The 21,303-nt window shown below is 43.5% G+C and overlaps 1 protein-coding gene across 1 annotated transcript; it reads right to left on the bottom strand.

The window, feature by feature from the left end:
- Positions 1 to 1,266: 1,266 nt before the first annotated feature.
- Positions 1,267 to 19,551, bottom strand: urb1 (URB1 ribosome biogenesis homolog). The gene is made up of 39 exons (XM_080844201.1): positions 19,367 to 19,551; positions 19,029 to 19,168; positions 18,778 to 18,929; positions 18,568 to 18,697; positions 17,615 to 17,711; positions 17,434 to 17,519; positions 17,186 to 17,311; positions 16,859 to 16,986; positions 16,542 to 16,737; positions 16,074 to 16,211; positions 15,467 to 15,640; positions 15,086 to 15,221; positions 14,641 to 14,763; positions 13,736 to 13,848; positions 12,446 to 12,565; positions 12,075 to 12,191; positions 11,654 to 11,792; positions 11,302 to 11,472; positions 10,565 to 10,767; positions 10,178 to 10,393; positions 9,773 to 9,943; positions 8,612 to 9,491; positions 8,055 to 8,259; positions 7,708 to 7,894; positions 7,532 to 7,593; positions 7,098 to 7,288; positions 6,433 to 6,543; positions 6,268 to 6,331; positions 5,911 to 6,079; positions 5,618 to 5,720; positions 5,267 to 5,427; positions 4,727 to 4,838; positions 4,460 to 4,566; positions 4,011 to 4,154; positions 3,597 to 3,706; positions 3,280 to 3,486; positions 2,766 to 3,010; positions 1,841 to 2,449; positions 1,267 to 1,563 (listed from the first exon to the last, which is right to left on the bottom strand). Exons 1-39 carry the CDS (start codon positions 19,497 to 19,499, stop codon positions 1,376 to 1,378), a joined length of 6,864 nt encoding a protein of 2,287 aa, XP_080700327.1. The 5' UTR covers positions 19,500 to 19,551; the 3' UTR covers positions 1,267 to 1,375.
- Between the last annotated feature and the right edge of the window lie 1,752 nt (positions 19,552 to 21,303).

A 21,303-nucleotide genomic window follows, 5' to 3' on the forward strand; every position in this document is an offset into this window, starting at 1 on the left:
AAACGCAGTAAAGCGGCGGATAGCGGAGGAACTGCACCAGACGTGGTCGTCGTGAGCGTGTTATATTTCGAAAATTATTTTAAAAGTTTATTTTGTTGACTTTATCCACGCAAAACACTGTAATCAGGATACATACATGTTTTGAGCGAAAATGCAATTGGCGTAATTAGTTAACAAATACAACTAATTTCTATAATCACTGTGTAAAACTGTAAAGATCTGTGAACTGTGAAATCAAAGGCCAATTTTACTTTTCGAAGAAATAATTAGATATAACATTACATTTAATTTTCATTAAGTGCCTCATAGCCCGTCTATGGCCATAACATTTGACCCTGACACACACACCGAGTGATGTTCTAACAACATGGGCTGGTCTGACTCATTTGCATCATCTGTGAGAAAAGAGACCTAACTTTCAGATCACTGGAATCATGGTTAACTCAACGAACTCCACCGAATACATATGGGCTTATGAGTACTATTATGACTACCTGGACCCAGTTCCTGTGGATGCGAATAAACTGAAATACAACAAATGTGAGTTACGTGTATGACGTAGGCAGTCAGAAGAGAATAAACCATTTGTGTTGCATCTAGGTCAGACATACCAGCGAGATGCTAAGTACAAATATGGATTTATTTTTTCAGACTCGATTGTGATATTAATGTGGATCGTTATTGCAACTTTCATTGGAACCTTCTTCTTTGTGTTGTCATATATGTCCCGATATGACAACCTGCCCAGGTACGTGAAACAAAGTTTTTGTTTCTTGTAGATTATGTAGAACATCAAAACTGTAAGCAGTACAGAAAAATGTATAACCTACTACAGTGTAAACTACAATTTCCTCTAGTGACTCCTGTCACAAATGCTGAGGCCTGAGAGCGGTTGTTAACAAGATAATCCTGAAGAAAGTAACACCTCTTCGATTAAAGGCAATGTGCTACTTTTATGTTTTTGAAAGATGTGTTTATCTTTTCTTTATTGTAGGGGTCACAGACAATCCAGAAAACGTAGCTCCTCTGACTGCAGGAGAAGCCACAGCTCACTGTCATCCAAATCCCTTGTGTAAACAATATAAAATATTTGTACTGTTTTGCAGAAAACCTACATTCAAAACTACAATTGAGTTGTATTCTTTCAAAATTCTGTTACATTTTAGGTTTTCAAATGCAAAAAGAAGTAGCAATGTGTAAAAAAAACTGTGTTAATATAATTCTTCTCTGTGAGGTTATACATCAGATCACACACAGAAGGCAAAAAGTGATCATCATACCTTTATGTAAAGAAATACAGTACATAATTGTTCAGAATAAAAAATAAAAATACACAAGTTGAATATGTTTTTTATGTACATTCAAAACAAATGCATCATGTTGACATGCTTGAGTCCAGGGTTGTGAGGATTCCTCTGCAGATGTCCACTACTGACGATTTGAACTCCTTTACTTTTCCTTGGTCCGACATCACCAGTCTGACATGTGACAGAAAGAGCTCAGCAGACTCTACCCCGCTCCACAGCTCATGGATGTACAGAGATAGCAGCAGCAGTCCAGCCTCTGTGGGGTCAGTCAGAGTTCAGAGGTCAGACGACAGTATCTCTTGTGACAGTATAAATCCTCTCTCAGGGCCATTTAATATTTAACACTGACAAGATAACAAGTAAAGCAGTTGTTAAGCAATTTCTGTGTCAGTCTTCAATCTTTAGATATCTTGAGTGCTCCAAAAAAAATATTTTGATAAGAACACACTAAGAGCTAAAAAGTAACAGCTAAATTCTGCCACTGGCTCAGTAATGAATTCTGTTCGGTACAGATTATCATGCATAAGACTCACCCCTTCCTCTATAGTCATCTGTGGACGTTGGTAGACAGGCAGTGACAACTGTCTGATGCAGAGGTCCCAGGGGAACACCTTGTGCCTCCAGCAGTGGTAGCATGATGCTGGTGAAGAGGCTGAGAGTTTCTGGTCGGCTGGAGCCCTGCGCTGGATCTCCACACTCACAGACCTGGTGGTAGAGCCTGAGGAAGGCCATTTTTATGGCTATGTCAGCCATCAGAGCATCGATTATGCCTTTGTGGGGCAACACCACTACACGCACCCATTTCAAGAAGCTCAGCACACTACTACCATCATATGGTGCTAAAGCTAAAGTCTGCAGCGTCCATTTGATGAGCAGACTGGCTGTTGCGCGAGAGATGCAGGCAGGGTCATGGCTGTCAGTTTCTGGCACTTCAGGGTTGGTTTTTAGGGAAGAAGAGGGAACAGCCTGAGTCTCAGGCTCCCAGTGTGTGAAGATGTGCCTCAAGTGGGGTTTGCACTCGTCCAGGAGGCTCTGATCGCGCTTCTCAGACTCTCCGTCTGTCTCCGCCTGCTCTTCCCCACGAGAGCGCAAGGCCTGCTGATACGTGGAGCCTTTGGCTCGGCCTCTTTCTCTTCCAGCACCTGTAGAAGAAATCATCATCATGATCACCATCTCTCTTTGCTGCATACAACCAGCTTTCTGTGTCTGAAGACAGACACATGAAAACAGCCAGACAATGTACCATCATCTCTGCCCCTTGTGTGCATTGCGTGCTCATAATATACTTCACATCACCAAGGACAAGAACCCTATAGGGTGCCCTAAGCTGCCTCAGTCATTCTATGGATGTACAGACTTAACTACTCAAGGATATTCGGTTTCACTTTTTTCACTCCACTCATTTGGAACAACGAGTTTGATCCCATTTCAGTCAGAAATAAAAGAGAGAGATCTCACCAAGAAGGTCTTTGAGTTGGCAGGTGGTGGCCAGGCCTTGCAGAGAAGCGATCAGAGCGGTGTCATGTGCTAACGCTCCCCAGCGATGGAGCAGGGAGAGGACATCCGAGCTGGAGAGAAGTGGGGGTTTCAGAGTAAGCCAGCCCGCTTCGGAATGAACTCCTAGAGCTATCCCACGATGCATCAGAACAGAGGATAGAGTCTGTAGGAACGGTTTCAGCTGAGGGGCCTTCACACCTGCAGTCCTGATGCGTGAAGAGAGAGACACACACACACACACACACACACACACACACACACACACACACACACACACACAAAAATTATTTAAATGTCTTTCCGAGAAACTGTACAATCTCTGACCAAATAAGTTTATATTTTCAAATTAAGAAGGACAAGGTCGTTTACTTTTACAGATGTTAGAATTTGGCTACGACTTAAAAAAAAAAAAACTCAAATCCATCTGACCCATGATGTCAGTTATTACAACATGCTATATGAGAATAAGTCTTACTTGAGGTGTTTGATGACACCCAAGAGCAGACAGAGGAACTCGTTTATCAGTGGTAGGGGAAGGCACTTGACAGCAGGTTGAGGTTTGTCTTTATCTTCTGCTGCAGAACTTATCTGCTCTGCCCTGCTTTCTTTTTGGCCCAAATTAGTGAACCATAGCGTGTGTGCTAGTTCCACAACAGCACTCAGTAGCCTGGGATCCACAAACCTACGGAAGAACATAAATTGGTATCATAGTGAAACAAGGATATGTTTATATTTTCATTAAACACATTGAGGATGCATATGGAAACCTAGAGTGGCTCATCTATGCTTTACCTCCTCTCCAGCAACTGCAGCAGCCACATCAAAAGGCCATGAGCCTTAGTGAGATTATAGGCTCCTTTGGTTACATGGGCAGTTTTCCTCAGGACATTTATAATCAGAATCTGGTGAAAATAAAATGAAATGAATGAATGGATGGATGGATGGATTAATGAATGAATAAATTAATTAATTCATGAATAAGACAACACAAATCAGGTGCTGTAAGATAAGGCTTATGGATAGACAGTGGATATGGTATTGTTAAAGCTGCAAAGTTAATACAATTTTTTTTTTTTTAATATTTAAAAGCTTACTAATGTACTGTACATAAACGAGAGATGGCTAGAGATAATCAATCTCGTCTTTGGGAACAGTTTTGCCTCGGATTATATTCAGTGTGTGTTTGTGAGTTTGTAAGGGTTGTACCTGAGTGGACTCCTCACACAGCGGACTGCTGCAGAAGCCCAGTAAGGTGAAGTAGAGGCCCTGCTGGTCACACAGCTCGTAGCAGTGTCTGTCCGTCACACCCTCCTCCAGCACGCTTAACATCCACTCCCGTTCCACTTTGTGCTGAGCGAGGGGGGGGAAATAAACAGGCAATCCATCACCCACACAAAACCACACACACTCAAAGATAGAGTGCTCAACACGTCTCTTTCTGTTGATAACATCGCAAGAACAACATGCTCGGATGGCAAGGGCGACAAGTCTCCTTCACCTCTCTTAATAAGAAAACACAGATGTAACTGAGACTTTCCAACTGTCGCGTAGTCATGGATAAGCGCATGACTGAGACGAAGGACAGTATCAACTGGAAATATAAACATACATGCTTTCTGGACAACACAGAAGAGTTACAGGGGTCCTTCACTTACCTCTAAATCAAAGCTGTAGAAGAGTTTGAAGAATTCAGGGACACGCTTAAAGTCCAGATACTGGTGTCCCAGGAGGAACTTGTTGACAACTATGTACATGTGTTCCTCTGGATCACAGAACACACACACACACATAAATACGCTTGTAAACATACATGTACATTATGACTGACAGATACTGACTTAATGTAAACATTTTTCCATCTGTATGAATTAAGACCAGGACTAGCTGAAGCAGCACTGCTTTCTGGGTAATAATATACCCACCAGGTCTGAGCATCTGCTGGGCCACTTTGGCCACATAGGTGGTCATCACGAAAGGCACTCGGAGGTTCTGCTGCCTGATCCCATTCTTCACTGTGTCCAGCAAATACAGAAGCTGCAACATATGGTGACTATTCAGACTTGGGAAAGTATCTAATATATTTTCATTTTATTTCATATTGAACACCTCCAATGTTTTGGGAAAGAATGTTAGCACTAACCATCAGTAAATAACAGTGAAATTTGATTTGAAGCGATGTGACCAATTAAATCCCATATAAAAGAAACAACAATCCCGAACAATCATAACTGATCAGCCGCAATAGTTCTTTAGAGTATATTAACTAATTATTTTTGCATGTCAAGTTGCTAGTATGGGTAATCATTATTATTATTATTTATTTTGTGTTATAATTCGATTGTTTTAGATGAAATTATACATATATTTATTTATTTTTCCTACTCCCAAATCTTTTGTTTGTTTCTCTTTTATTAATCCCATATTAATATCAGACATTTCCTCTGTATCTTTCTTCTATGTACCTGTCTCTTCTCTTTGAAGCGAGCTCCCTCCAGATGCTGATAGAATGAGCCCAGCACCTGGTAGGCAGCCGCCCTCAGCTTGGGGTCATAGCTGCTCAGGGCAGAGACAGTCACCCCGAGGGCATCGCTGGACACAAACTTCAGGCAGTCAATTACAGACTCTGAAAGAGATTAAAGCACATCGAAAGAAAGTCAGTGCACACTCTCAAACGGGAAGTGAGTTTATGTGAGCCTGAAAAAAAATATTTAAAAAAGCACAAAATCTAATGGCCTTTATATTTATATAAGGAAATGTGGGTGTGACAGCCTTTAGTTCAACAAAATCTGCACACCACCTGCAGGCGAACTCACCTGGCCTCAACATGGCACTGAAGAGAGGCAACAGGAAGCAGGGGTCATACAGGTCAGCTAGGTCCTGTTCCCCTTCTCCTTTATAGATCAGCTCCTTCCCATCCTACAAGAGAGCAGCCAGTCATTCTGAGAAACTGTGTTGAGTGGGTAGATGTATGTGTGGTTCTGTGTGTGTTCTGTGTGTGTTCTGTGTGCGTTCTGTGTGTGTTCTGTGTGGTTCTGTGTGTGTTCTGTGTGTGTTCTGTGTGTTTTCTGTGTGTGTTCTGTGTGTGTTCTCCGGCCCCAGGGAGTACCTGTGGGAGGATGCGACGCTGCTGGGGGAAGTGACTGACGGTTTGAAGCATCCTGGCGGGGTTAAGCAGCGCCAGCAGCTCCTCTGAGCTGGGCTGCTGCCACAGGGACGGCCCCATGCTCTTACGGGTCTTATGGTGCTCCACGGCAGCAGAGCCCCACAGCATAGACCTGAAGTTCACCAACACACACACACAAGTTTAGTAGACAACACACACATGCACGTGTACACACACACTCAAAAAAAGCACAGACAATGTACATTTAAAATGCACCACATTTGAAACTAACTAGTATAATCCAAAAAAACTGAAAACACAGACGAACGCCTTGCATGCCATGGACCCATGTGTACTTACTGGAACTCCACAAGACTGAAGTCATTCTTCTCATATTCTTGAAGAAGGAGCAGCAGCTTCTGATCTGCACACATGACACCAACCGTGCACACATTAGCCAAGGCTAAACACAGGGCTTAAGACAGATTCATAACCACAGGAAATCTCAGGGAATCAGTGACAGACCTGCCGTGCTCAGCGTGGCTCCATAGGCCCCCAGCAGCACCACAAAGTGCCGCATCTCACACAGCGATGGGCACTTCTTCACCAGAGCGAGCGAGAGAGAGATGAGAGCCTCTGGAGGAGTACACAAAGGAGGACACAGCTCAAATACGGTATAAAAGCATCACATATAAAGAGGATTTCTACTGAGAGAAAAAAAAAAAAAAACAATAACTCTTCCAAAGCTTAGAGAGGAATCCAGCCACAACCCTAAATTCAAACCGTCCATAAAGATCGAAACTGGATGATCTAGACTTGGACATTTGAGATTTGAGATGTAAATCTACAGATGGGCTCTTCAGCTGTAGGCTTTCTGCAGCCCATCAACCCATGCAGTTAGCCACATACAGTTATTATTTTTGTTACGGTCTCTGGGCCTTTACGTCCACTGTCACCAGTCAGAATGATGGCAATATTCTGATGCTTTTGGCCGTCTGGCAAGTCAACCACCGTGCACAAGACCGCTGGCCAACCTGATGCATGGTGCTTAAATCATCCTTACATAAACCAGTGAAGCATGACTTACCACAGCTTCGGTCTGTTATAACAGTCATAATGTAATACTTTCAGTCCTGATCTGCAGGCTGACGCTATATGAGCGACATCAGCAGTCCAGTCAGCCACTGTACCTTTAGTCTGAGCGCTACTGCACGGCTCGTCCTCCGTCCCCAACATGGCGGGCAGGAAGAGGGAGTGGCTGCTGGACATCATGTGGATGGTGGCCAGAGGCAGCAGGGCGTTAGGGGGGTCAGGGTCCCCGTACAGCAGGTCCACTATGCTGGTTAACGTACTCAGCAGGGCATGGTGTGTGTAACGATATCTGGAGAGGAGAAAGTGACATGGTTATATAACTGTCCATGGACGGGAATTCTTAATGAAAGGTTAAAATGCAAACTAGAAATTACGGAACTAGGACCTATGCAATACAGCAATTTATTATGAATTATACAGGTGAAATGTAACATTTTCTTATTCTATTTCTTTCACACGGTTATACAATATTAGACTGCAATCGCTGTTTATGCCTTGGTATTACAACGTAAGCCTTCAATAATACACTTACTTTAGCCCCGACTTCACAAAGCTGTTCCAGTCAGATGCTGCCACATGTTCTGGAGACATCTTCTGCAAGACGCAAGTTATTCATGGTGTTATTAGCAAGACGTTACACAAACATACCACGAATACTACGCGTCTTCATTATATTATTACAAATCGCTTCTCAGTTTTCGTATTTACCGCAAGCCCCTCCAGTCTCTGTAGAACGCTCTCCTCCTGATCTAAATGTGCACTCTCCTTCTCTTTGCAGCTGCTGTATGAAGCAACCAGCCACCGGAGGGCAGCACTGAGCTGGGACTTCCTCCAGGACTCCAGCAGCTCAGGATTGTCCTCCAGCTTAGTGCTAATAGCATCTGCTAGCTGCCACCTGCAATGAGAAACAGCAAAAATAAACTAAGCTTGCTTTCTGACGGTTTGATGTTATTTCAGTGAATCACTTAATAGAGTATATGAGAATACTTAATCACTGTATCAGTTCAGTACCGAGTAACGCACTTAACACTAAATGCTTGTGGCTGGAGAGTTACCTCGCATAGCTCTGTGGTTTCTGGAGGATGGCGATGAGGTCTGGCATCAGTGAGAGGACATCACTGGCCTCGGCTGCCAGTTTGATGAGATTAGTGAGGACCTCCACGAGCAGGCCCAGCGTCTCGCCCTCCTCAGCCCCCAGCATGGCACTCCACAGGGGGCCCAGCAGAGTCTTCTTCAGAGCCGTGAGCACTGCTGTGCGCACTGCAGGACACAATTAGGGTTCATTATAACACACAATGTAACAACAAAGGAATTTAACAACCTAATAGTGTAAAAATGTGCAGATGCACGTACACACCAAGTTGACATACCAACCATAAACATATTATATCTATATTATTTAGGTCCACTAAATGAGCTTATATCCACTAAATGAGCTAACTTTCGCTCGCATTTGTACTTAGTCTATAAAAAATGTGTGTCCACTATATCACCGCCATTGTCGTTTCACCTTTTAGTAAATTCAGACTAAAATTGTCCAAACATTCTGGCAGTCACCACAATGAATACATGTTTAGTGAATAACAAAACAAACGGAGGTTCCTTTGTTCACCTTCAAAGGGTCTGGCAGGGTCTTCTCTGGCAGCCACCTTCAGATATGAAGACAGCAGGGTGAGAACCGCCTGGCTGTGAGGAGCCTCCTCCCATAGGCCTTCAGTCTCCAAGCACCACAGCTCAAAGCGCAGCCTGTGGGTGGAGCAGTTCTGGAGCAGCAGCGAGCCTACAGCCTGCGTGGAGCTGCTGTCAGCGCCCCCACCTGTCTGGGCACAGTACAGCAGCACGTCCGTCTGCACCAGCTTGCCACTGCCCGGGTCGGAGGTCAGGGCCTGGAGGAAGAAGTCCTCCAGGGCGGCGCTGCGGCAGGACGTGAGCAGCGTGGCCAGGCCGCAGAGGTGCGCCCGTGACAGGTAGAGGGCGCCGTCCTGCGAGAGGCTTTCCGTCAGCACCTGCAGCGCCACGGCTCCGTACACACTTAGCTGTGACCGAGACTGTTCCATTGTTCCATCGCCATTGCTCGTGGCAACAGTTGCCACAACCAGGCTCTCTTTGGGCAAAAGAAGCAGAGCGGAGACGACCTCTTTCAGCCCTGCCACCTCCATGTGTTTGTGTAATGCCAACAGGGCTTTCAGTGCCAAGGACTCCTCGGCATGGCACTTGGCATCAGGCTTCTCCGTCACCCCCTCCAGCTCCTTAAGCAATGCCCGCTGGGCAGCTGAAAGGTACCCTCTGATGAGGTCCAGTGCGCCCAGCTGGCTCAGGGTGCCAATTGTGGCCTGGAGCAGAGAGAGAATGCCACCGCTGAACTGGGCACACAGGCGCTTCAGCTGCACAGGGTTGAGGGAGTGGGCAGGCAGGGTGCCCAGCTCCAGGGCTAAGAACCACTGCTCCAGACACGGGTGCTTAAAGATGGACTTCAGCACAGTCAGGTACACCTATTATACCAAAGACGGGATATGAGAACAAATACCACATACAGAAAAATAAATTAAATAAAAACAATCATCAGACTGCATCTGCATCTTCTTGACCATAAACATTATTTGTGCTAGAAAAGAGGAGAACAATTTTAAAGAACTAAAATGCGAAATGTCCTTTTCCTTCAAACATGCACAGCATGTCTTGCCAAAGGGGCACGACACAAACAAGCAAATGAACTCCATTCTGTATTACTAGATAATAATTTGTTTGCGCCAGATTGTCATCAGCATCACACCTCATCTTTATTGTCCTTTCCTCCCGCGCTGACCTCCAGGAAGAGGTCTTCCCCCTCCTGACCCTCCATGGCTTTCGGCTCCACCACCTCGAAGCTCTGCAGTTTCAGCACCACAGCCTTCAGCACCTCCATCAGTCTCTCCACCACAGACACGCCTGTGCCTTTCGGAAGCTGAGGATCAACAATTACAATTGACACTGCAGCAGGAAACACACCAGAGAACATAGAGTTTAAACAGTATAAACAGTACAGTTAATCACCAGCACTAGTTTATCATGGGAATTGAAGTTCTATTTCTAAGGTAACAACATGATCCACCAGATAAGCAACAGAAGTTGCTACAACTGTAGACTAATAATTATTACTGAATTGTGGAGCTTTTTTCATTCCTTTAAGAGGACCTACCGAGGCGAGGGACTCCACGGTGGACCTGATGTAGAGCAGGAGCTGACAGACGGTGTTAGGGAAGCACGAGAGCTCCAGAGAGGACAGAGACTCCTCCGCACTCTGCCTGAGGGTGTCCTGGAGCAGCGCAGTGGGCCCCTGACTGTAGGCAGCCCTCATCACAGCAGAGAAGCCAGCAGGGGATGGAGCACCACTGTCCGTTTCAGAGGACGGGAACTACAACACAAGAGACGTATTAATGTTACGAGACTACGGCAGGAAAAACTACTTTTTGTTTGATGACTAACATACACTGTGTTTAGTTTTTATCATCAAAAGGAAAATGTCTCTAGACGTACAACAATGACACAGAAACATAGACTCCAGTTTTCAGGGCCGAAATCTCACCAGTGTTTCCTGGGATTGTTGTGGCAGCCATTTAGTGTAATAATGATGGAGCTCCACAACAGAGGGATGAGGGGGTCCTTTGGCCTCGGCGTTTGAGTGCAGCTCTTTGTCATACTGCTGCAGGGTCAGACAGAGGGGCAGGGGGTCTCGCTGCCAGTGGAGGACGTCACAGAGTACCGCTGACAGGTACTCATACAGCACACCTGCGGGACAGAACAGCTAACTCAACACTGGACCCAGAGAACAACACCACACAGACAACTCATTAGCACACACAGGTACTCCTACAGGACAGATCAGCTAACTCAACACTGGACCCAGACAGCTTAACACCACACACACAACTCATTATCACAGACTAGTACTCATACAGACTATTCAAGCAGAGAGGCAAACGCAACATCACTCAACTCAACTCAACTCAACTCAACTCAACTCAACTCAACTCAACTCAACTCAACTCAACTCAACTCAACTCAACTCAACTCAACTCAACGCTATTCATTACTGATAATTCTATTACTGATATTGTATTTCTATTCTATTTCCATAACCATAGATGTTCATATATCATTCTATGGAAAACAAAAGCACTTTTGAAACTCAATGGCCTACCCTCATGAAAGATAATAGCTTACTGACAAACCCGGTGGATACTAATTCACACGTGGCTTATTCAATAGAAGCATAAGCATTGAGTCATTCTGCTGTGCATTAATGTGGAGGTAGAAAAATACCTTTTTCCTCTTTGAATGTTGCAGGGAGGTCATTCCGAGCCTCGAGAACAGCCGGCACTATGGCACTGAAGGGGAAGCTCTGCATGATGAGATCATCAGTAAGCGCTGGGCCCAGCTGCTCGATCTCACCCTCACTGCCCTCCATGATGACATCAACCATGTCCAGTACATCTGAAAAGACAACATTTAAATTAATATTTAATGCCATTAAATCATGCAGCGATGTAGCAAGAAAATAACACAATTCCCATCAATACGATTCAAAATGCTAATGCTAATAATAATATATATAATATATATAATAATATCTAATAATAATTAGATAGTTAGCCATGTAGCAGCAGGGCCTCACCGTCTATATGCGAGATGGGGATGCTGACGGCATCTCCATCCTGGCCACTCAGGCTGGCCTGCAGGTAGGCAGCCTCCTGCACCAGGCCGGCTGCTTTATCAGTGTATTTGTGTGGGTTACACAGCAGTTTCACCAACACCTGAGTGCATACACACAGCTCAATGAACATACAGGTTCAAACAGACAAGCACAGTCACACATTCATCTCATATTCACAGAAACCGAATGGGCTTTACTTTCGTTGATGATTTAAGTAAAGGCACAAAATGAGGTAATTCAATCCACAACAATTAGAGACCGTTGACAAAAATGACACCCAGTTCCGTTTATAATGGGCATGTACCTGAAAAAGTGGCTAGTCATGATGCTTCACTAGGCATGACGTTTGCCCACTATGAAACATGTAGACAGAGGGACTCACCCTATCCAGGAACTGGATGATTGGTTCCTGGTCTGATGGCTCCAGACAGGCCAGGTGATCCAGCCACAAGTCCAGCTCTCTCCAGGTGTGCTCAAACACACCACTGTCCTTCAGAACCTGCAACACAAACACACACCTATGTCAACACAACTCTCCGCCACACACTCACTTCAATACCATGCACTCACCCACACATGTGTACACACAAATGTGTACACACACCTGCACACGCGCGCACGCACACACACACACACACACACACACACACACACACACACACACACACACACACACACACACACACACACACACACACACACACACACACACACACACACACACACACACACAGACAGTTAACCAAAACGCACTTTTAGGACGAGCATTCTGGTGGAGATCTTGAGGTGGCTGGTGTTGCTACTTGCAAACATCTTCAGAAGCAGATAAAAGACAGACTTCTCCCCACCAACAGACTCTGACTCGGATGTGTCCTGTGAAGAAGTGGCATAGAGAATCGTTTATTCAGGATATCATGGTACATGACCTTTGACATGGAAATGGAATATATCGTAAATCCTCAAATAAAGGCCGGGATTCAATTAGAAGCCGGGCTTCAGATAGTAGCCGGGGTCGTGGTCCATACGGACAAATAAAGGCCGGGCCCCGAATACAAGCCGGGGGTAAAATAAAGTAGCCTACCGGTATATTACTGTAGCCTACCAGCATCAGTCCGTCGGCTCAAAGTAGGCATCACAATTGAATTGAATGCATTTCACAAATACATGTTCTCCTCATGTTTAATATTTATATTATATAATATTGTTGGCTAATCTCATGGGCTGTTTCCAATAAAAAAAGAAATTTCCCCACGTAGGACTAGGCGAATGTTTAGCCTAAATGCACGTATCGTATAGCCTACTGTTGTTTATCTGTAACGTTTTAGTTGGCTAGGTTACTTTTTCCAGAAGGGATCATCAGTAGTAGACTTACGTAACTTTGATATTAAATTCAAAGAGATGGTGTATGCTGATTGCTGAAGAACATTCGGGAGAAAAAGCAGCAAAGAAGTTTGACATTGACCGAGACGAATGCGATAGGCTATACGACTAGCAGGTGGAGGTAGAAAGAAAGTTAGGCTGGATATCAAACCAGCTCGTTGAATAAATGTTTTCAGTCCGCGATAAGCATAATATAGTGTCTAGAAAAATGATTAAATTCAAGGCTTTGGAAATCTTTTCTTCCGTGACTGACAGTGGAGACCATAACTCCGATGTTTATTTTTTACGTTGACACCCCGACCTAAAGCGCTAAGCGATGTGCAGGAAGTATTGAACGCATATGCAATGAATTATATTAGCCTACTGCAATGCCCATTATTTAAATAATACAATTCTATAACAGAAGATAAGTAAGAAATAAAGGCCTGCCCCTAATACAAGCCTGCCCCAAATAAAGGCCGGTGCGCTGTGCAGCCTAAGTAAATACAAGCCCCGGCCACTATTTGAGGATTTACGGTAAGTTTCAAGAAATTAAATATAATTTCATGGAAATTAAATATAAGAAAAATAAGGCATTTAGGAACAACTGGCATGCATCTCCTATACGGACACCATTATCTCATTGCTAACCTGCTTGCAAGCTGGCAATTATTGAATTCCTACCTGAACACGGAACCAGGAGAACTTGCTGGCGGGAAGTTCTAAAGCCAGCTGTAGGATCTGGTACTGCAGGATAGGAGGGACCTCTTCCTTCATGCCCTTTTCTGTGACAATACCTGAAAATTAAAAAAAATGTAAAAAAAAAAAAAAAATTAGATGCAGTGAACCATACATAAAGTGAACACTTTAGTGAACACACTGGTGACTTTTTCACTATTCATACATGCAGCTGCATTCAGGAACATTTCCCTCTAGCGCATTTTCACACATGCCATGGCCATGCTGGCAGAGAAGGGGCAAGGGACAGACCAGCAGATGGCGCTATTGTAACACTTTATGAATGCCAACTGCCATTAAAACTCAACAGGAAAGGAAGATGGGGCCTGTAACTAAGACGCCTCTTGTTATTTTCAGGAACATGGCGGAAGAGAGCTGTTTTTGTCCGGTGTTTACGTTCTTGCAATGTTTTGAATATTCAACAAGTTTGCAAGTCAAGTTCCGTTTTTTCATACCGTATGAATCACATGGCAACCGTAAACACATCGCTAAATCAAATATGTAGCGGAGTCCTGTGATTGGTTTGCTTGCTCCATGTGAAAAACATCTTACATCAGACAGATGTAACCCTTTACATGCTTGGCCTTGCAATGTTACTGCTTTCATTCACAACACAGCCATACAGGATTTTTCGTTCAAATGTCAAGAGGTCGGAAACTGGGGGAAGAGATTTCCCCGAATATAGATTTGTGTCCCCATGTAGGAAATGTTCAGGAATATTTCAGTGTCAGTCTGCATGTGTGAAACACATTTCAATATATCCAAGTCCTTCTCAGCTTGCATTGATATTAGTCCCTAAAAAAGCTAGACTCTCAATTGTCCATCAGATTCCAGCAGTTCTGTTTCAGTACCTTTCAGGAGTTTACTGAAGTCAAAGCGGCTCTGACTGACCAGGTGGGGCACCACCCTCTGGTACAGACACATGACCTGGAGGATAACCGCCTTCAGCAGGATGACCTGGGTCTCATCTCCACCTGAGAGAGAAGGAGACAGTGAGAGTTTGCGAAAAACATTCAATAACTACAATCGTGGACAAAAGTTAACGACCATTCTCGAGAAGATTCACTTTTTTCCAACTGAATGCAGCAATTGCATTAGAAATGGGTCATCCTTACGTCAGCCTATTGTAGTCACTTCAATTGACCATCATCACACGGTAAACAAGTCATTACATTGCATTTCAATGTGTTTGCCATTTCTAAAAACCTGTGAAAACAGGTAAACAGCACCCCTCATGGAGGTCCATGGAGTAACACTCAAATTGAATATTGCGTGAACACAGAGGTTTATGCTTACCATGGCTTTCTGTCAACATTTCCTCTGATTCTTCTTTCTTCTCTTCTTCTTTCACTTTTCCACCGTCTCCCGCACCCTTTTCCTTTTTTGTCAATAACTGCCACTGGTACACAACGCTCGTCATATCTGGAAGAACCTAGAAATGTACCCAGAATATTACGTTTCCATACAATAAATGAATGTGGCAGGAAAAGCACATGCCTATATAAAACATGTTTAACATTAAAAAACACCCAATGCAACATTTAGGAATTATTATAAACACTTGATGAATTAATGTATCCAAAAAGGCCACATCCAGTCTTGGCCCTTTAATGAAAATTGTAGATGGTTTCCAGTCATGATTTAAAGTAGACTTTATAGAATTAATTCCACCTTTACCTTGCTTAGAGCTTCCCTGTAGAGCTGCACGAAGTCCTCCATGATGGCAGGGGTGTATATGTCTGAGCACTGCCACACGCTCTTATCCAGACAGTGCTCGACATTTTTGAGAGCCCTCTTCAGGATGAAGGATGCCATAGAGAGGGCAGTGTGCTGAACAACTGTGTTTTTACACTGTCGAGAGTAAGAGCCAATACATGACACATGAACGCACAGACGAAAGCTTTTCATCAACAGCCAGAGCACTTCAAACATACTACAACAGTCACTGGTGGCAGACGTCCACACAGACCCAGGTCAATGTGGTCAAAATAAAATACACCGCAAACTGATGGTGGCATATGGCGCCTACGCAAGCTAAAGCAAATCCAAGTGCAGTTGAGAAGTTAATGAGAGTTTTGAGCATCCAGGGGAATCAAATCATACTGGCATACTGGCAAATTATACTGCTTCCCTAACTGCTGCCCTAATGGTCCACCACAGTCGCAGGACAAGTATGTCGCTGCCAGGACCCTCTTGTCAAGGGCAAACTTGTTGTTTAAATAATGTGGCGTGCTGTATTAAAGTGTGGGAAGCAAATATATGATGACACTGCAGGAGGACTCACATTCAGGCCCTGAGTGAAGAAGGCTTTGTTGCAGACGGTGGGGAGTGATGTCACCATCACCATGGTGAGCAGACGAGGAAGTGGAATGAACTCTCGTGTTTGGAAGGCTTTCGACACCTCTGGCTGTGCCTCATAGATCTGTGGCAACACAACAAGCAGAGAACCCAGGCTTAATGTTCCCAGTGCACCTACTTACAAGCAAGTACATTTCCATTACGAACTACAATTCTTTTTATCCACAGTATTTAAGATGAGTGAAATGCTGGCTTATAAAAGCCATGAAATTTGTGTTCTTGCTTTCCATGACAGAACGTTTGGAACAATACATAATGCAGAATTTCCCCACAGGATTAATAAAGTATGTATCTATCTATCTAATGTTATAACTGGAAGGTTACCACGACTAGCCTACACTTTCTATTCCAATACAAAGTAAGAAAAAAATTCCCAGAAGTCTTTGCAGCTCACCTTCTTGAGAAGGCTGATGTTGTCTTGCCACGCACTCTTAGGGCGGGGTATGAAGGAGTGCACGCTCTCTTTCAGGTAGCGGGCCAACACATCAGGGCTGCTCTTCAGGATGCTCACCACCAGCTCCGAGAGCAGCTCGTCCTTGGTTGAGTCCTTCAGCCCCACCAGGAACTGCAGCAGCACTATGTTCCCTGCCCTGGATCCCAGAACACAAATCATTGTAAAATAAATAAACAGATAAATATCACATAAGTATTAAAGGATGACTAGAAATGGTTTTTACACACTGAATATTGGCAAAATGGTTTGTCACTTACCGTCCAACTGTTCCAAGGCTTGGGTCATGGAAACTGAGTCCGTGTTTGCGTGAGCAGCACAGGTCCAGCAGGAAGCTGTGAACTTTCTCTCGGACCACAATCTTCCCTGCCTCCTCAGGAGTTCTGGACTGTTACACATAAACGCAACTAGTCAACTATGACACAAATCAATACAACTTGTAAAGTAAAGAGCAAAAATAACATTTCTCTCATCAGTGAAGATACTACAAACTGAACATATGACCTCTGTCTTTGTCAGAAACTATGTTTTTAAAAACAAAATGCTTATTGTGCCTTTAATTCCCAAAGGGAGGTAATGGTATATACCTCATGACCATCAATTTCTGAGTCCACTATTCCATTCCATCGGTAAAGAGAGGCAATGTTAGATAGGAGGGCCGGAGTGAAGAAGCGCACTTTCTGGGTTTTACTGATGGCCTTGTTTTGCACCACCTGAGAAGACAGAGGCAAAAATTAGCCCAGTAGACTTACCGTTACAGAATTAGAATATACAGTGATTATGGTATTCATGTGAGGGTGTTGTAATGCACACAGCCGACGGAAAAACATCTGACCTTTGACTGCAGAGTGGCTAAAATCAAATTCACGAGAGAAATCCGATCTTCTTTGATGCCAGAGCTTAAAATGTTCGCAAGAAAGTCTAAAAAGCAGAGAAAAGTTAGTGTCTGAGACATGGCGGCTCAGCGAAAAATGAGACTCAGTGAGATTATGAACACAGTTCCTACTTTCCTGTACCTTTTGTTTCAAGCAGCTGTCCAATGGTAGAATTATCTCCTGAGAGCAGAAAGGAAATTGAAAACTGTATGTACACCATGCGAACGTCAGGTCGTCCCTGCATAAAAGAAATGGGAAGACAATTCATGAGATTCTGTATGCCTTTCCAGAAATATGCCATAAAATATACGCTATAAAATAAGTACAAATCCTATAAGTTACATCATACACAGAATTTGTCTGTGTTGATATAGAGGACAGCGCAATTGATGAAGGACATACCATCAATGCTTACATTTTCATGAACAGCCTATGGATCGCATGATCTGTGGCACTCAGAGTTTGAAACTAAATTAGCTTTTTCACATCACAGAAACTGGATTTTCTGTTCATCACTGAGGGTGATGCACCTTCACTATCTGAGCTTTGTCAATCTGACCATCATGTTTATAGTTCACCCAGATCATCTGGTCTTGGCGGAGGTCTTGCAACTTGCAACACAAACACATTAGGTGCTGTCAATTAACTGCCACCTCTTTCATTAGCTTTGAACACCAGCTGTTGAAAGTTGAACTATAAGACTGCAAACCTTGGGACTGTGTTTAAGTGTATAGGCTTCCCGAGGCAACCCAAAACTTCACTGAGGAGATCACAGACATCCTGGTTCCTACATGCGGCTTCCTAACATTTCTATACTGATAAAACTTAAATGCATTTCCCTCATAAGTATGGACATGACAGTTTTATTTACTCATGCATCTCTTTTAATTTTGTTCTTCTATTTACTTTCATTTGTTTTAGTTGTTTACTTCCTATACACCTCCTATTGATTTAAAATGTGCTATAAGTAGCTGGAGAATGAATATCTGAAGGGGTAGGCTACTGGACTGTAAAAAGTTTGGGAATCACTATACAAATAAAGTTTAAATGACTTAAATGAGTGTAAGCACACTACCAAATGCAGTACTACTCACCGTCTTGTCTCTTCTTTGTGCCAGTCCAGACAAAGCTTTACCAAAATGTAACTGGCTGAAGACCTCTCTTGCTGACTCGGGGCCCTGCGACACCATAGCAGCCATGAAGGTGAGACACTGGCGGACAAACCTGCCACAGATACGGAAAGAGGATTACACATAAAATACTCAACGCATCTATAAGGAAGTCATGACAAATGCAAGACATACCGTGAGTTCTCCGAATGCAAGAATGTCTGCAGTAGTTTCATATGAGTAGATGCAATCTTTTTGACAATAGTGGAGCCCACCATACTGAAGTGGGAGAGATCACTCGCTATCCGCAGGAGGATGACCTCCAGGCTTTGCAGCACCAGCACCATCTGGAGATGCACAAACGTGAAGGGTTGATGTCTGTGCAATAACAACACGCTACTGCTATCCTCATGCGTTGGGTTGTGTCATAATCGTGCCATACTCACTTTGTGTTCCACTTTATTTTCTTCTTCGAACAATTTCAGGATTTCGGTGCACTCGGCGGAAATTCGGATGTAGCCTTCAACAACATCAAAGATGTCTGCACACGGTAACTTCTGGGCAGTTTTTATGAAAGTGTCCAAGCCTGTATGACATATCAACAACTTTTAGGGACACAGAAGTATAAGACTGACAACTGCGTATCGTCTAATCATTGTGAATAAGTAACAGCATATGGCTAAATTGTGAAAACATTATCCTAATTGTTCGCTAAAGATGTGTTCAACCGAGTCCGATGCAGAACTGAGCTTATCTGCACAACTCTGGTTCCTGTTGCACGTACCTTTCTTTACTGTTGTAGGATCCTTTAGCATGGTTTTAAAAACTGTACCATTAAATTCCAGGGGATCCTTTTTGGCCACCTTGGTCGGCGTTTGAGGGACACCTTTATCTTTAATCTGGCGTTTCTTCGACATTGTTCTGTTCTATCCTTTACGTATCATTAAAGAATGATATTCCCTGTAGCATTCCCTGCACAACTACTCTTCCCCCGGCTTCACTGACACCACACCAAAAGATGCACCACACGTGTGTTCCCAAACAGGAAGCTGTCCGTTTGTGTGTAATACCGGGTAGTTCTTTGCCCGTACTAGAGTTCCGGATTTGTCCTGGTGAGTGTGCGAGAAGTGTGTTGTGTTGGCAGTTGCCATCCATCGTTGCTATCATTGCTGAAGTTGTGAAGCAGAAGGTGACGTTCCCCTAAGCAGTTTGAGTTGCAATAGTCTGGAAGGCTAAAAAGGTGTGGGTTATGATTTAATTTACTTGATTTTTCAGTCGTCTGATGAAGTATCAAGGTCTTTTTTTTTTTTTTTTTTTTAATGTTGCCAGTAATGCTATGCAAGCAATTCTTTGTAGTCTCAGTTTCCTATTTTAGTGGTAAAAGCATAAGCCATTTGTAAGTGCGGCCAATTGACATTATTCTCTAACTAAACAGCATAGCTCCAGAAAGTCCACAGACCACAAATAGAGAGGCTAAGGAAAAATGGCCTGCTGTTATAACTGCATGAAACTGCATGAATGAGCATCCCTGTTGGATGTCTGGATATTGGTAGTTTATGTTAGAACAGCCAGTGGTCATACAATAAGTGGTTTAACTACAGAGCCAGTTGAATATTCGTACAGAGAACAATTTGTTAGAATCTCTGACCAAAGTCATTAAAAAAATAACAGAGGCAGGCTATATCAACTGCCACCATTGACAGCCCCGCCGTCAGACTCACATTCCAGGCAGTTTGAGACGTAAAATAAATACATCCTCCAGTACGGTCACTGACATAAATGATGAATTGTCGTGAACAGATAGTGCCTAAAAATACAGCTGAGGCTGCAGACACACTCTGCTCTTTGCTCCAGATAGTAATCTGTTTTTCAAAATGTAACAACAACCCATAATCTCCTCGCTCTGTCAGGAATGCCATGTAAAGCCACAAACATGCCAAATTTGCAAAGCCACAGTTTCATGAAGCTGTCTCTCTTGCCCCCCAAGCCTCCGTTTAATGTCCATTATCACATTTCTGGGGGCAGATTGCTGACTCACCACAGGTCCGTTTCTATTTCTGGGGCAGCAGGGGCTTCGCCATCCTGATGTGACAACAAAACCCAGTCTACACTTACAGGGACGGAGCTTACACCCAAGACAGGATCCTGTCCAATGATTTAAAACTGGGGATTTTCAGAATGGACTTGGCAAAGTGTTCCTCCCGCTGAGGCCAGCAGTGGGAATACTTGCGGGTTAAAATAGCATGTTTTTTTTTTTTTTTTTTAAGAGGACCAGCCTGAAAATCAAAGTATTTTAAGATCACAGTTATTCTTTTCCACTGAAAAGACTGTACTGGGAAAGTCGCAATTAAGCAGCCGTTGAATATCACTCACTGCTTCCTGCCAGGGAAAGAATGTCAGTGTCAGTGTTTCCCTAAAGTATATTTTTGGTGCAGAATGGTGCATGGTTTGGGGCAGTTCGATGGTGAAATGCAAGAGCAGTTTTTGTAAAAAAAATAAATAAAAAAATATTTTCTGTTCTATGCACATATTTTTAACTGAAGGTTTATATTTGGCTAGTAGTTATATGATGAGGTAAACAAAGTACATTTAGTCTGAAGTTTATGACACATGCTGTCTATTGTGTTCATGTAGATGGCTGTGCTTTATAAACATACAAATGTTAGTATTGTGAGTGTCCATCATACAGTGGGGCCACCACAGGATTTCCTCAGTCACATA

Source organism: Sprattus sprattus (genome assembly GCF_963457725.1).
Source record: "Sprattus sprattus genome assembly, chromosome: 9".
NCBI classification, from domain to species: Eukaryota; Metazoa; Chordata; class Actinopteri; order Clupeiformes; family Clupeidae; genus Sprattus; species Sprattus sprattus.

Bases quoted from the DNA above. Each gene is read 5' to 3' on its own strand.
- urb1 (XM_080844201.1), bottom strand. From the start codon at position 19,499: ATGTCGAAGAAACGCCAGATTAAAGATAAAGGTGTCCCTCAAACGCCG. The intron at 5,428-5,617 runs GTGAGTTCGCCT...AATCTCTTTCAG, and splicing joins CAGTGCCATGTTGAGGCCAG to AGTCTGTAATTGACTGCCTG. The intron at 4,155-4,459 runs GTAAGTGAAGGA...CCCCTCGCTCAG, and splicing joins TCTACAGCTTTGATTTAGAG to CACAAAGTGGAACGGGAGTG.